The following is a 17398-nucleotide window of genomic DNA, read 5'->3' on the forward strand; positions in this document are numbered from 1 at the left end:
GCGAATTCTGGGGAAGGGGCGGATCCGGCAAGCTTTTTTAACACTAGGCTCAGTTCCACCGGATTGGACATGAGCAACCCATGTGACTGCTGTACCCGCTCACCGTACGAGAAGAGGCGTTCAGGTAAGCAATCAACGCCTATTTTGTAGTACTACCATTCTATGTTGCCAGAGTCATCATGGAGTTGGGCAGCTTTATAAATTTAATAAATAAATACATTTTCTAAAAAAGGCCTATTCCATTTCTCCTTGTCACCTTCCTTCATCTCATTCAAAAAGCTTACTGGAATCACATTTGGTTCAATATTTTAATTTCTCATAGGGGCCAATAATTCATGGCACATGTTTGTTTTTTTTTGTTCTTATTTTTCTATATATCACCTATAATGTATAGAATAGAACCAGAATTTTACTCTCATAAGATGCATGTTTTATTGATGGAACCCCATCCGGTCTTTAAGAACCTTTATTAATTCCTTGTCATTCTTCGAAGGTAAAACTTATTTTTAAAATTCATCTAATTTAAAGTAGCAGCTTTAAACTTAACATAGCAGCTTTAAAAAGAACAAAATATCCATGTTAGAAGTCAGTTTCCTTATTTTTTAAAGTTCAAACAGGGTTTGTTATAGATCTCTACTTTGAAATCAAGTCTATTTACTTGGTTATTGTCATAATACAAGTTTTTCTTTTCCAAAGTTGATTTGTAGAAGTGCAATTTCCCATGTATTATAATGCTTGTATTATCCTGGGGCCATTTGTGATGTTTTCAAATGTCTTCCAACATTCAAAGTAAATGAAAGAAACACGATTGTTTAGCAACTGTGTGGTTTGATTAATGACTATGAAGATTCACTCAAGGTCTGTGACAAAGCAAGTCAAAACCTGGGTGTGATTCACTTAGCAAACATATAAGTAATGGAAGCTCCATTCCCAGCTGCAATCATAAGTCAAGGACTTCCTGTATTATATATTTATTGACACCAGACATTATGACATCTCCCAGTTATCTTGAGGAGGCACCATGTTACCAGTTCCATCCTTATTGGAATCGTCAGATGTTGGCAGCCAGAAGTTATTCAATAGGATTCTATGGGATGATATTGAGAATTGTATTCAGAAACATTCACACTTTAAATACTATATACAGTGCACTAATGTTAAAAACTATTCAGGTCATGGTACTCAGCAATTGCAGGAAGGGATGGTATATATAGCATGATGGTGAAACTATGGCATGCGTGCCACAGGTGGCGCGCGGAATCATGTCGGAGGGCACACGAGGCATTGCCCAATGTCAGCTTCAGTGCACATGCACATGCTGGCCAACAAAAGGGCCTTCCCTTGGGGAAGGCCCTTTTGCCTTCCAGAGGCTTCAGGGAAGCTTCCCTGAAGCCCTGGAGTACGAAAAACAGCCCAATGGGCAGACCAGAAGTTCAGAAAAACAGAACTTCCGGTTTGCCCATTCGGCTGTTTTTTTCACCGTCCAAGGTTTCAGTGAGGCCTGTGTGCATGTGCAAAGGTGAAGGGGGATTGTGTGCAAGCACAGGGGGAAACGTGGCAGGGTGCACATATGTGGGAGGAGAAAATGAGTGTGAGCACGTGAACAAGGGCTAACATGCATATACATACCATATTGGCACATGAACCAAAGAAGGTTCACCATCACTGATAAATAGAATTCATCTTCCCTTAAGGTACAGTTGGTTTATTGAGTCATGCCCCATGTATGGGGTTTTACATGATTTCAATACTTCTACCATCTATGAGTTGAATGGGATTCTGACTATAATCTCTAATTATCTGATTTCCTGACTGTTAATCTGGGTCATCTCTTTTTCTTTTCAATAATAATGCAGAATTTTTGCAAGATATTCTACAAACAGCTACATTTTTTCTTTATTAGTCCTTTTATAATTACCCCTCGCGGCTTATTTTTGGCCTCCAACAGCACTTCTAGCCAAAAACAAGATGCACAGATGTCCTGTGAGGCATCCGCATACCCCGTTTTCATCCTCCATCAGGACTCTGCTGGCCAAAAACAGAATGTGCAGAGACGCCACCACACATGTTTTTGGCCGGCAGAGTGCTGCAGTCAGCAATGGAGGGCGAAAATGGGCTGCACGGGGGCTACACATGGCCCATTTTGGCTAGCAGAGACACCGCGAGTTGGTCCTTTGATATTTCTGAATTTAAGCACTCTGCAGGCCATATGCAGCTCACAGGCCTTGAGTTTGACAACCCTGATCTAATCCAATATTCTATCAATTGCAGGAATCAGTTCTATGACATCAATAACAGATAGCTATCCGATTTTTCTTTAAATGCTTCCAGCACAGGAGAGTTCACACCTTCCAAGGCATTCTATTTCACTGTTGAACACTCCTTGATATTGGGAAATATGACTGGATATAATTTAAACCCATTATTCCTTGTCATGTCTTCTGCAGTGAATAACACTGCTTTTTTTCTACATGAAGGCATGAAAGCAGAGATACAAAGACACTAAATATCTCCAGCACTATTTTCTTCTTAATTTTTTCCTTCCAGGTTATTTCTATAATCTTCTGATATTGAACTTGTTTTCCATAATTTTTCAGATATCACAAGTCTGGGATATTCTCAAGTTCGTTTTAGATTCAGATGTAATTACCTGGTCCTGGAAATACCTGTTCATTTAAATTTGGTGTTTACCAGCTATTTCTTTACTTTGGATTGCCACTCTTTTTATGTCATTTTTTTCTGCTTATATAGATTTGAACAAAATTCCCTTTTTTGGGAGAAGCAACAAGCTAAGTAAGATTTGAAATGTTTTCACTGTCCCATCATCTGTTATTCTTCCATAGTCTTGTCTAAGCAATGGGTCAACTTTTTACTTTTAGCATTTCCAAAACCTAAATTGCTTTTGTGCTTTATTCTTTAAAAAAAATTATTTGGTGGCGATGCTGTCTATTCCATATTTTTGAAGACTTTTAGCTTCTCACCCAAGAAGCTTCTTGGATAAGAAGTGAAATGTCTTCATAGAAAAACTAGAAAAGTCCATCTGCTTTTTGAAAAAACACCTTTGGGACAATTGTGACCTGTATGACTGATAATCTCTATAGACATTAAGAAGGTTGTATCTACTTTGTCAAATGCCTTAGTGAAATCCAAGTATGCTATGTCCACGGAATTTCGCTGGTCCACTAACTTAGTCACTTTGCTTAGTTATCAGAGCAAACAACTATCTTGGAATCAAAATCTGGAAAAAAATGTGGAGATTTATAAATGATCAATTTATTGTGGAGATCATTTAGATCAACAGCAACGTAGAAATTAATACAAAAAAAGGCAGACTTGGAAAAAATGGAATTAGGTAAAAAGAAGATAAATGAAAATATTAAACAATCAGCAGAAGAAAATATTTAGAATTTTATGAAACAAATGACACTATGAAACTAATTTACAGCTTGTACAACTTGCACCTATGTAATTAATTCTGAACATACCAAATAAGTGGAGATGTCATATTTCTATTGATATGAGAGGAAAATCCAATTTTTCAAATCATCAAAATGCTTGTTATTAATTTGTTTCATAATTCTGCCTTACTTCTTTCATAGTGATGAAGAGCTATAGATTTGACTATAGATAACTGGATTTATCTTGCTTATATAAAAGTGCTCTTCATTTATACACAGTTGAAGAAGAGGAGATTTTTTATATTTGAGGTAAATCTGGAATCCTGTGTCATTAGTTTCTGAAGATGAAAGAGAACTCATCTTGAAAAACTTGCACCATGTGGTAGATTGAAAGAGAATCTCGGAGTATGTGGCTTGCCATGAATTTACTTATATTCATCTTTGCCCCTTTTTATTCAGGTTTGAACATACTGAAGTAGCCCTATCTTTCATGTTTCAGTTCCTGTTCTAGCAGAAATATGCTTCATTAGCAGTTTCTAGAATGATTTTCCATTTAAAACATGAAATGTATTTTCTATATTGATTTATAACCTGCATATTTTTCCTGAATTAATTTAAAGCATTTATTTATTTAATGTTCATTTTTTGCTCCTAGCATTCTCCATCGGAACCCTTCCTAGAAAAAACAGTGCCAGACATGTCTCAGGTTAGTGGACCGAATGCCCAACTCTTGAAAAGTGATGACTACCTTCCCTCAATTGAGCTTCAACCACAGCAGAAGAAAAAGAAAAAGAAAAACAATCATATTGTTGCAGAATGTCCCAGCAAAGGATTTGGTAAGGAAGGCTTTCCCAGTGGTCTTGATAATCAGGATCCTACCAGAAAAGCCCTAGAAGGCTCCCAAGAAGAAAAAAAGAAAAAGAAGAAATCTAAGGTGAAAAAGGATCCAAAGGATTTGAAAGAACCCAAGGAGAAAAAGGAGCCCAAGGAACCCAAGACACCCAAGATCCCCAAAGAGCCAAAGGAGAAGAAAGTAAAACACACTACACCAAAACCCAAGACCAGCAAAAAAGCAAGGTATGGAAGACAACAAATAGTTCCAGTGAAATACTGTTTTGCAAGTTTAATACTAAATATATTTAAATTAGTGAAAATGTTTTCAGATTTATTATAGCCCTGTTTTATATTGACTTAGAATTAATTAACACAAACTAAAATGTTTTACTTTTGTGGTTTTCATAATGTATTGAATTATAGGCTAATTTGGACCCAGCTAAGGGGCAGAAAAACATAAACCTTAATTTCAATCAGGATTTTGATTTTGAGAAGAGGAAGTTAATACAAGGACACTAAGCTACCCAATCACTTTCTCTTAACTTGTTTTTAAGAATTGGTCCCTTTATCATTATAATACTATCTTGGCAGGGAGACAGGCTATATCATTCATTCCAATTTCCAATTGTAAATATAACCAGAACCCTGAATAAACTCATAAAGTATTTTTAAGTTTGTCATGAGATAGGATCTTATCGCAGCTTTTAAATTATCTTTATGAGAATCACAAGATTCTTAGCTAAACAAGGAAGAAAAGGCAGGCATAATGTATATATACTGTATATTTCAGAGTATAAGAGGCACTGGAGTATAAGACCTATATTTTAGAGGTAGAAAGCAAGGGAAAAGTATTCTGGACCAAATGGTGTGGTAATATATTTAATAAAATACCAGTGTACAAATATGGTATACTTTTACAACTATGTACACTTTTTACAAACTTCAAACTTGACAGCTTTAAGACTTTGGACTTCAACTCCCAGAATTCCTCCTCCAGTAATGCTAGATGGGGGAATTAGAAGGCAAAAACATACCCATTTTTTTGGGAAAAATTGAGTGGGTAAAATGAGTCTGGGCTATTTGCTGATATTCTGACTTAGTTATTTGCCCCTCTTATCACTTTTTATATTTCTTCTTTTTGTCCTTCAATTAGTCAGAGTCTTTATGCAGCCCTGATGGTTTCTTTGGTATTGTACGAAACTGGGCTTTTATAATCTCACTTTTCAAAATTTCCCAAACTTCTTGAGTTGTTTTCCCCTTGAGAATTCTCACCCATGGAATCCTTCCCAAGCTCTCTCTTAGGTTTTTGGAATTAGCTCTCTCTCAAAGTCCAAGACTCTAGTTTGACGTTGTTGTACTACTTGTTTTTGCATAAGATTGAATTCCAATATTGCATGATCACTTGCCCCAAAGATTTCTGTAGGTTCAGCACCTTCTATCATTTAATCTCTGTTGGTGAGAATTAACTTCAATATGGCTGATGCCCTTGTTCCTTTCTCCACTTTTTGGGAAACCAAGTTGTCTGCTAGGCTTGTTAGGAACTTGTTGGATCTTCCACTTGGTGAAGTTGATATTTCTCCTTCACTTGGTGCAGTTGATATTTCTCCGGGTAATCTGACTTCCAACTTGTGATTCATCTAGCTCCGCCTTTCTCCGGTTGTGCTCTGCATATAAATGATATAGGCAGGGTGATAGTATACAGCCTTGCCAAACCCCTTTCTCAATTTTGAACCAATCAGTGGTTCCATGTCCAGTTCTCACTGTTACTTCTTGATACGCATATAGGTTTCTCAAGAGACAAATAAGATGATCTGGTACGCCCATCTCTTTAAGAACTTGCCACAATTTGCTGTGATCCACTCAATCAAAGGTTTTAGCATAATCAATGCTGCAGAAGTTGGATTTTTTCCTGGAACCCCCTAGCTTTCTCCATGATCCAGCGTACGTTGGCAATTTTATCTCTAGTTCCTTTGCGTCTTCAAAATCCTGCCTGTACTTCTGGTAGTTCTCAATCCACATAGTGCTGGAGCTTAGCTTGTAGGATCTTGAGCATAACTTTGCAAGCATGTGAATGAATGCAATGGTATGGTAGTTTGAATATTCTTTAGCATTGTCCTTCTTTGGAATTTGAATGTAAACTGACCTTTTCCAATCCTCTGGCCACTGTTGAGTTTTCCGAATTTGCTGGCATATTCATTGTAGCACTTTTACTGCATTATCTTTTAAGGTTTTAAATAGCTCAGCTGGATTACTGTCACCTCCACTAATTTTGTTGTCACTCAGACTTCCTAAGGCACATTTATTTATTCATTTATTAGTAATATTTATATGCTGCCCAATTCCAAATGGACTTTGGGAGGCTTATAATAATAAAACAATATAAAAATATAATAACAATCATAATAAGAGTAAAAAGCAGTATAAAACTGCATTGATACCCCATAAAAAACCATACACACTGTCAGTCATTCTTGGCCAAACCAAGGTGACAACTTAACAGCCCACATTGACTTTATATTCCAGGTCTGGCTTGAGGCCAGTGGTTCCTACCATTTCAGATCGGTTCTAGAGAACGGGTAGCAGGAATTTCTCCCCGCTCTTTGAACTGGGAGTGATGGCCAGCTGTCCACGCCCACGAACCTGCTCTCTCGGCGGCGTCATAAGCTTCGCCATTCTGTTTTTTGCTTCTGCACATGCACAGAAGCTGGGGTTTTAAGCACCCATGAACACATTTACTCAAGGTAGCCGGCAGATCATTGGCTTACTGCCCTTTTCTGTCCAACCTCTGTTAGCAGAGAGAAGGAAGAAGAGGCAAGCCTCTTCCCCCCCCCCCCCTACCGCCAAGAGAGCTTTGTGGCACGGAGGCTTCTTCCACAGGCCGTGATGATGGGAGCAGCTGCCTCCTGAAGTTTGGGAAGGGAAGCAGGGTGCATTAAAGAAAGGTAAAAGGTAAAAGGGAAGTAGGGCGAGGGATGGGTGGAGTTGCACATCTTGCAATTCGGGAGTGGCAGATGGAGCAGGAGGGCTGTAAGACATGCATCTTACCGGAGATTGGCAGCTCTGGATCTTGCGGCTTTTTCAGGGTTTTCTTTATGAACATAGGCATGTCTTCCTTATTGATTGATTGATTGATTGCATTTATATGCCGCTCACTCCAAATGGACTCTGAACACTACAACAGGTATAAATACAATATAAGTAAAAGAAATCACTAAAATCACATGTATTATAAAACCATAACAATCAATCAACAACAATCAATCTTAATTCCAGGCCTGTCGGAAAAGCCAGGTTTTAACAGCTTTCCGGAAAACTGGTAGGGAGGAGATAATGCGAATCTCTGGGGGCAGTTGATTCCATAGGGTTGGAGCGGCCACAGAGAAGTAGAAGGCTCTTCCCCCGAGCTCCCGCCAACTGACATTGTTTGGCGGACTGGACCTGGAGAAGGCCGACTCTGTGGACCCTTACTGGCTGCAATGAGGTATAAGGGAGGAGGCGGTCCCATAAATAGTCTGGCCTGAGCCAGTTAGGGCTGTAAAGGTGATAACCAACACCTTGAATTGTGCTTGGGGACCAACTGGCAAACAGTGCAGCTCGCATAGAGATGGAGTAATATGGGCATACCATGGTACACCCGTTATTGCACGTGCCGCTGCATTTTGCACTAGCTGAAGTCTCTGAACACTCTTGGTAGCCCCATGTAGAGCACATAGAAAATGTATCTCTTTTCCACACCGTAAATCCTCTGGCAATCTATTTTTGGGAAGTTTTCTTCTCTCTTTCCCCTCCCCTTTCTTCTCTCAGAAACACATTTTTTTTGCCGCTGTTTCGATGGGTGTGGCTAGGTGACTGTGTGTGAATGACATCAAGTTGGCTATGTCCATTCATTCACATGCCTCCCACCTAGCCACGCCCACAGAACCAATAGTAAAAAATGTAGAACCCATTCCTGGCCCCATTGTAGTTATCAAGGATGTTAAGCTCCTTCTTGTATAGTTCTTCTGTGTAATTTTGCTATCCCTTTTTAATCTCTTCTGCCTCTGTTAGATCCCTGCCATTTTGATCCTTTAGCATGCCCATCTTTGCATGAAATGTTCCCTTACATATCTCCAATTTTCTTGAAGAGGTCTTTGATCCTCTCTATTCTCTAGTTTTCTTCTATATCTTTGCACTGTTCATTTAAGAAGGCATTCTTATCTCTTCTAGCTATTCTGTGGAATTTTGCATTCAATTGGTGTAGCTTTCACTTTTTCCCTTCCCCTTTGCGTCCCTTCTTTTCTCCGTATTTGTAAAGCTTCCTAAGACAGTCATTTTGTTTGCTTGCATTTTTTTTTCTTTGGGATGGTTTTAGTTGCTACCTTTTGTACAATGTTGCGAACGTCTGTCCATAATTCTTCAGGCACTCTGTCTATCAGATCTTATTCCTTAAATATATTTGTCACCTCTACTGTATAGTCATCAGGGATATTTTGTTCATACTTGACAGTGTTTGCTATAACCATCATATTATCTTGACAAAATTCTACCAGCCTGGGCCCTGCTTTATTTTGTACTCCAAGGTCAAACTTGCCTGTTATTCCGGTTATCTTTTGGCTTCCTACTTTAGCATTCCAACCCCCATGATAAGGACATTTTATTTTTTGTGGAATGGAACCCAACATATTTTTAAAATAAAAGGCTAGAACTATTAGTACTCAAACAAGGTTAGGTTAAACAAATTGAATATGATATTTTTTCTATACATTGCATGTTCATATTGTTAAGCTTAAAGTCACTCAACTGAATTTAAATGCAGGCAATCTTAAAAACTTGTGGAAAAACCTGTGCATATATGTTAAGGAGTTCCAAGAAATGATAAATCTATCCAACAATGTTCACAATTAAATCAAGTGGATCAATAAGCCAAGTGATTAATCTATCAAACAAAAGCTTTTGAATTCTTTAATCTTTTTGATGTATTGCTGTGATACAGATAAGAAAAAATATGAAACACATGATTGCTGTACACAGCAAAAAGTACATTATTATAGTACAGTAATGGATATTATAGTTACTTTGTGTGTTCTGAACAGCAGATATGAAGCAATACTATAAGTCTACCACAGATTTGCAAAGATACAGTAGTACCTCATGATACGAACTTAATTGGTGCAAGGAGGAGGTTCGCATGACGAAAGGTTCGTAAGACGAAACATTGTTTCCCATAGGAAACAATGTAAAGTCAATTAATCCGTGCAACCAAAACCCCCCCGCAAATAAACGGCTTTCCGCGACTGCTGGGAAGCGGCGCGGCTGTTTTAAAATGTAACAGCCGGCCTGGGGGGCTTCCCAGCGCCCCCCCGAACCCGGGTTTGGGGTTCGGGGGGGTGCTAGAAAGCCCCCCAGGCCGGCTGCGACCTTTTAAAACAGCCGCGCCGCTTCCCAGCTGTCTCCTGAAGCCAAACGCCAAAGCCGAACTTCCGCGTTTGGCTTCAGGAGACAGCTGGGAAGCGGCGTGGCTGTTTTAAAAGGTCGCAGCCGGCCTGGGGGGCGTCCCAGCAACCTCCTGAACCGAACCCGGGGTTCAGAAAAATTTTGCCTCTTCTTACGAACTTTGTTCCAGTTACGAACCGGCATTCGGGAGGCTTCTGGGAAGCCCCGCCGCCTGGCTGTCACCTTTTAAAACAGCCGCGCGGCTTCCCAGCAGTCTCCGAACGCCGGTTCGTAACCCGAACAAAGTTCGTAAGAAGAGGCAAAAATTTTCTGAACCTCGGGTTCGGTTCGGGAGGCTTCTGGGAAGCCCCGCCGCCCGGCTGTCACCTTTTAAAACAGCCGCGCGGCTTCCCAGCAGTCTCCGAACACCGGTTCGTAACTCGAAAAAAGTTCGTAAGAAGAGGCAAAATTTTTCTGAACCCCGGGTTCATATCACGAGTAAGACAAGGGGTTCGTATCTTGAGGTACCACTGTATATCCTAAAAGATAGTGCATAATTTATATAGCTTTCTCTGCTCTACTTTTTAGTCCCTGAGGCTCATTTTGTTGGATTATTGATCCTTTTAATAGTTACCAGTAGATTTGTATATTGGGAAAGTGATAAGTTTTGGTCTGGGTGAATTAAAGTGGCTGCAATTTCTCAATGGTTAATATCACACTTGTGAAACCCTTTGAGTTAAAGGTCTTCACTTCGCTTATATCTTGAATGTTTCTTTTCAAATTCAGTGGGGTGACATACAGAGGCCCAAACCTACCATTATCCTAATAACCCACAGCATATATATAGAATTAAGAAGAATCTGGTATAATCATTACAGGAGGGAGGTATTAAATGTTCCTGATTTCAGTACTACTTGCTGTGTGTATCATGAATGTTATCTGCCTGATTTTTAATTCCTTACATAAAAACTTTATAATTTGGCATAGAGCAGTGATGGCGAACCTTTTTTTTCTTGGCTGCCGATACAGCATATGCACGAGTGCCCACACCCATAATTCAATGCCTGGGAAGGGTGAAAGCAGCTTCCCCCACCCCAGAGGCCCTCTAGAGGCCAGAAACGGCTTGTTTCCCAACATCTGGTGGGCCCAATAGGCTCGTGTTTCACCCTTCCCAGGCTCCAAAGGCTTCCCTCATTTCCAGGAATCATTCCTGTTTTCCAATTTTGTGCAAATACAATCCTAGCTGATGTTACTATATATTATTAAATATAATATTAAACTGAACTGTGGGGACATAGATTTAATTGATACAGAGCATTTCTGTCCCAGGCAATGTAAAATTAATATGGTTAACAATGCACGCAATATAGATATATTTGTGGGTAAGTTTATCAGCCCTGCTAGCAAGCAAAGCCAAACATTTAATAATGAGTGCCATATCATGTGCATTAATCAAAAAGTGGCAAGAAAGTAGTGCCAGTCAGACACAAAACTGGTCATGTAAACAGTAAACACAAGGTCATCAAAATTGACTCAAATGTCTATACACCACTGCATAGAGTATGAGGAATAAACAGAGTGAATTAGAAATTCAAGTAAATGAGAGAAGATATGATATAGTTGCCATTATGGAAACTTGTTGGGATGAGACTGACAAATGGAATATTTATTTATTTATTTATTTATTTATTTTTTATTTATTTATTTATTTATTTATTTATTGGATTTGTATGCTGCCCCTCTCCGTAGACTCGGGGCGGCTAACAACAGTAATAAAAAACAGCATGTAAATCCAATACTAAAAACAACTAATCCCCCCCCCCCTTATTATAAAACTACACATCCATACAAACAAACATACCATGCATAAATTATAAAGGCCTAGGGGGAAAGAATATCTCAATTGCCCCCATGCCTGATGGCAGAGGTGGGTTTTAAAGAGCTTACGAAAGGCAAGGAGGGTGGGGGCAATTCTAATCTCTGGGGGGAGTTGATTCCAGAGGGCTGGGGCCGCACAGAGAAGGCTTTTCCCCTGGGCCCCGCCAAGCGACATTGCTTTGTTGATGGGACCCGGAGAAGGCCAACTGTGTGGGACCTAACCGGTCGCTGGGATATACAACTAGAGGGATTTAAATTGTTTAAAAGAAATAGACCAAATAAAAGAGGAGTACACTATATATAAGAAATGACTACATCTCTACAGAAATAGAGAACAATGATGAAAATTATCTTGAATGCATTTGGATCAATATTAAAGGGGGTGGGGGAAATGACATTGCCATAGTCTATACTATAGACCACCCAACAGAGGAAGTAGATGAACTTTTTGCTAGTCAGCTAACTAAGGTATGTAGGAAGCACATAACAATAATAATGAGGGATTTTAATTACCCTTACATCAACTGGGAGACAAGCTCTGCACCAAATGGAAGATCCAACAGGTTCCTAACAAACCTAGCAGACAACTTTGTTAGCCAAATAGTAGAGAAGGGAATAATAGGATCAGCCATATTGGACTTAATTCTCACTAATAGAGATGAAATGATAGAAGATGCTGAAGCAACAGGAACCTTGGGGGCAAGTGATCATGCAATATTGGAATTCAACATTATGCAAACACAAGCAGTAGAACAAACTCAAACTAGAGTCATGGACTTTAAGAGAGCTAATTTCAATAAACTTAAGAGAGAGCTTGGGAAGGGTTCTATGGATGAGAATCTTCAAAAGGAGAACAAGAAGCTTGGGAAATTTTATAAGCGAGATTATAAAAGCCTACACTAGCACAATACCAATGAAGAAGAAAACTAACAGGTCCCGATTGCATAGAAAACTCTGTGACAAATTGAAAGACAAAAAGGACAAGTATAAAAAGTGGAAAGAAGGGGAAATAACTAAGGCAGAATACCATCAAATAGTCTGAGCCTATAAAGATGAACTGAAGAAAGCTAAGGCTTACAATGAACAAAGGCTTGCGACAAAAGTAAAAAATAACAAAAAACAACATCACAAAATCATATCAGGAACACAAGTTAAAACAGGAAAGAAAATTATAAGTGAGCACCTGTCTACCCTAGACGAGTTCAAATCACCAGGACTTTTGTGAGTGATCCTTGTCCACCTAAGGTCATGCCTGATTCTGAAGAGAATAAGCCAGGGTACCCTGGGCCAGAGGGGCTGCCAAAGGAAGCTGAGAGAGTGAGGCAGACAGTGACTGGGAAGAGCCTGAGGGGGCTGATGTGACAATGGGAGATTGGTCTCTGTCAGACAGTGGGGTAGACATATTAATGGAAAATAGTTGGATTAATCCACACTATAGAAAAATGGCTAAAAGGCGAGAGGAGATCCAGAGCAAAAGGTATTAATTCACAGCCTTAGCTCTTTGAGGTGTGATGTCACTTCCAGGCAATATAAAGGAAGGGTTGTGGAAAATGGAGGCATGGAGGCATGGACTCTCAACGTTCGTTCCATGGAAGAGCTGACAAACTGCTGTGCTTGAAAAGAAGTTATAAAAATCATGATTTCTGTCTCCAAAGACATTCTGTGCAGGATTTCTGTGCTAGCAAAACTATTCAGTGAGTACTGCCTTTGTTTTGAGTAAATGAGATGGGGCTATCTAAGGAATGTGATAATGACTGAGTTTGGCGCGCTTCCCAGACCCAGAGTCGAAACTGTTTTTTTTAATGAGATAGAATTCTACTTCTATATTACTTTTAAACTATGCATTGCATTCATATATCCTACTTGAGTGAAATAAAGAGAGTTTTATTACTAAGAAGTGATTTTCTGAAGATTGAAATTTATCGGAAGGCCACAAACAGAACAAGGATCAGATGGATTATACCTCAAAGTTCTGAAGAAACTGGCAGACAAATTCTCAGAACCATTGAACTACATCTTTCAAAGATACTGGAGGACAAGGGAACTGCCAGAGATGTCTGGAAAAGAGCTGATGGAGTTCTCATCTTCAAAAAAGGGAAAAAAATAGATCCAGGAAACTATAGTCCTATTAACCTGACCTCAATGCCAGGAAAGATTCTGGAAAAGATAATCAACCAATGAATCAAGAAACACCTAGAAGCAAACAAAGTAATAACCAAAAGCCAACATCAGTTTGTCAAAAACAGATCATGCCAGACTAATCTTATTGCATTCTTTGACAAAGTGGCAAAATTGGTGGACTAGAGGAATGCTGTCAGTTTAATTTACTTGGATTTCAGTAAGGCATTTGATTAATTAGACCATAACCAACTACTAGATAAAGTTGAAAAATGTGGGCTAGACAGCAACACCAGCAGATGAATTCAAAACTGGCTAACCAACTGCACTCACGCTTTATGGAACTACATCTACATGGAGGGAAGTATGCAGTGGCCTACCCTTAGGGTCTGTTTTATGCCCAATACTCTTCAAAATCTTCATCAATGGCTTGGACGAAGGGATGGATGGGAAACTCAACATGAAAGCGTGTTCCAATATCTCAGGGGTTGCCACAAAGAAGAGGGAGTCAGGCTATTCTCCATAGCACCTGAGAGTAGAACAAGCAGCAAAGGGTGGATAACCATTTGTCTGAAGTAGTGTAGGGTCTCCTGCTCTACCAGGGGATTGGACTAGAAAACCTCCAAGGTCCCTTCCAACTCTGTTGTTTTTGTTTTTGTTGTTTTTTAAAAATTATTTATTGTTTTGTATTGTTGTTAGTTATCTTATTTTTTAATTTTATGGTAAAATTCCTAAAAGACAGATTTTTTGTTTTAACTCTGTCTTTTCTTCAAGTATTTCTCCTAATATGTTTGTATCTTAGTCCAAAATTTTCTTGCTTCTTTACACATCCACCCAATATGATAATAAGAACCTGGTATTTGCTGACATTTCAAACATTTCTGATTATTTTTCTGAATGACGTATGTCATCTATAAAACATTTTGTACATACTTTCTTTATATGCTGTTGCCATGGTTGGTTTGTAATCTCTTTTCCATATTTGTTGCCATTTATCCAATTCCATCATGTATCCAAAATTCCTCACCCAAATTATCATTGTTTCTTTTACCACTTCTTCCTCTAATTCAACTTATAACAAATAAGTTGAATGAATAAGTTTCCTTTCTCTGTCAAAATATCCTTATATCTTATAACATTTCTTAAGTTTATAAAATTTGGATATATGAGTGCTTCCATTGCTGAAAGTCACATTGATATTTCCATATAATGTTTTCCTTTTCCTTTTTCTCACACTGTTAACAGACTGTTTCTTAAACAATGCTTCTGAAAACATGAATGTATTTTATTCTTACCATACTTTAAAAAAGTGTGCCAATCTATTTGCAAATCATCACCTTCCAGAGTTAACAATCTTATATTTCTTAGCAGAATCCATTATTTCAACCATGTTAATGCTGCTGGTTGATAATATAATTCCCGATTAGGTACACCAAAACCACTTCTCAATCTTGCTTACTAAATGGATTTCCTTATTCATTTGTTTTCAAAGTCTTCTGTGTCTCTAGAAACAATAACCTTAGTTGTTTTTCAGAGTGAACTTCATAGTACTCCAACATATTTAAGACAATTCTTATCTCTTATCTGTCTTTTAGGTAAAAAGCCATTTTGGTCCGAATGAATAAATTCATTCAATAGTCTCTTCAACCATCTTGCCATAATTGAAGCAAAAATCTTATAAACCACATTCAATAAAGAGTTTGGTCTATAATTTCTTATTTGTTGTAAGTCAGAATCTTCTTTAGATATTTAGATTTAGATTTAATTGGATTTGTATGCTGTCCCTGTCCAAGGACTCGGGGCGGCTCATAGCATATACAGAAAAACAAGAAACAATAATAACAATCCAATTAATACATTAAAAAACAATCTTTAAAATTTTAATTAAAAAACTATAAATATCATTCATTCAACAATCAAACTAAAGCATTCATTTGTCGGGGGAAAGATCAAGGGAACACCAGGCCTGGCGGCAAAGATGAGTTTTTAAAGTCTTCGGAAGGCGAGGAGGGTGGGGGCAGTATGAATCTCCGTGGGGGAGCTGATTCCAAAGGGCTGGGGGCCCCCACAGAGAAGGCTCTTCCCCTAAGTCCCGCCAGCCGACATTGTTTGGTCGGTGGGACCCTAAGGAGACCAACTCTGTGGGACCTCATCGGTCGCTGAGATTCGTGTGGCAGAAGGCAGTCTCGGAGATAGTCTGGTCCTATGCCATTTAGGGCTTTATAGGTCATAACCAACACTTTGAATTGTGTCCGGAAACAGATCGTTAGCCAATGCAGTCCATGGAGTGATGATGAGATATAGACATGTCTCAGAAGGCCCAAAATTGCTCGTGCGGCTGCATTTTGGATGAGCTGAAATTTCCGAACAGGTAGCCCTATGTAGAGAGCATTGCAGTAGTCAAACCTTGAGGTGATAAGGGCATGAGTGACCATGAGCAAAGACTCCCTGTCCAAATAGGGCTTCAATTGGTGCACCAGGCAGACCCAGGCAAATGACTCCTTGCCACAGCCGAAAGATGGTGTTCTAATATTAGCTGTGGATCGAGAAGGACGCCCAAGAGGCGAACCCTCTCTGAGGGGGTAAATAATCCCCCCCCGCAGATGGACGGACAGATGGACGTGTCCTTGGGAGGCAGGGTCCCAGGGGAAGAGCCTTCTCTGTGGCGGCCCCGACGCTCTGGAACCAGCTCCCCCCTGAGATTAGAACTGCCCCCACTGTCCTTGCCTTTTGTAAGCTCCTTAAAACCCACTTCTGCCACCAGGCATGGGGGAATTGAGATACAGTAGTCCCTCGCTATATCGTGCTTCACCTACCGTGGCTTCACTTCATTGCGGGTTTTGAAGTCAGCGTTGGCACAGATACGGCGCTTAGAAGTTTGGAAGGGCAGGACAAGTGCTCAGCTCATGCTCAGAGAGAAGCTTCATTTGAATCATTTCACCACACAAACAAGCGCTAGAATAATTCCAGCGGGACTCCCGAATGATGAGCGGGGCGGGGACTGAGCTCCAGCGGAGGCCCGTCCCCTCATTCAACCCGCCTCGCCAGTGCCGAGAAGGCAGTCTTTGGAGGCGCGCTTAGTGGTTGGCGGCGGCGGCGGTGTGCTTGGGGTTGTAGAAAAAGCTCCCGGCAGCACGCGAACAAGCGAGCGCGAGCAAAGAAAGGAACGCGACGTGGCGGGGATTTCCAGACTGGGCTCGAGGGCGGAAGAGGAAGTGCTGGGCGGGTGGAGGGGGAAAAAAAAAGAAAAGAGAGAGAGAGAGAAAAAAAGAACCAGCCGGGGCAGCTCACCAGGGACTTTCCAGCCGGGGCAAGGCAAAAAAGACGATGTTTGGCCGAACTGCTGCAAAGAACAGCAGTGGGTCGGGAATGCTCGGGGGCCGCGATTCTTTTGCCCCCCTCCCCTTCTTTTCTTCAGGCGCAGAGTAAGTAGTAGTGGGGGGGAAAGGTTAGCTGTTGCTCGCCTCCAGGCATCCGGAGCTGGTGGGAAGGAGGATAAATTCCCCATCGCGGATTTCACCTATCGCGGCCGGGTCTGGAACGTAACACCCGCGATAGGTGAGGTCTTACTATACCTCCCCCTGGCCTATACAATTCATGTATGGTATGTTTGTGTGTATGTCTGCTTTAATAATGTTTTTTTTTAAATGTTTTTAAATTATTAGATTTGTCTTGAATTGTTCTATTGCTGTTGTTAGCCGCCCCGAGTCTACGGAGAGGGGCGGCATACAAATCAAATCAGATCAATCAATAAATCA

The 17398-nt window shown here is 40.1% G+C and overlaps 1 protein-coding gene across 1 annotated transcript in view; it reads left to right on the top strand.

Annotated features, from left to right (window-relative positions):
- The window catches only part of CHD7 (chromodomain helicase DNA binding protein 7), a 184683-nt gene that overhangs the window by 82025 nt on the left and 85260 nt on the right, over positions 1-17398 (top strand). The window contains exon 5 of the mRNA XM_070747811.1: positions 4054-4475. Coding sequence (XP_070603912.1) covers positions 4054-4475 — 422 coding nt within the window. The remainder of the gene's footprint in view (positions 1-4053; positions 4476-17398) is intronic.

Source organism: Erythrolamprus reginae, chromosome 3, assembly GCF_031021105.1.
Source record: "Erythrolamprus reginae isolate rEryReg1 chromosome 3, rEryReg1.hap1, whole genome shotgun sequence".
Classification (NCBI taxonomy): domain Eukaryota; kingdom Metazoa; phylum Chordata; class Lepidosauria; order Squamata; family Dipsadidae; genus Erythrolamprus; species Erythrolamprus reginae.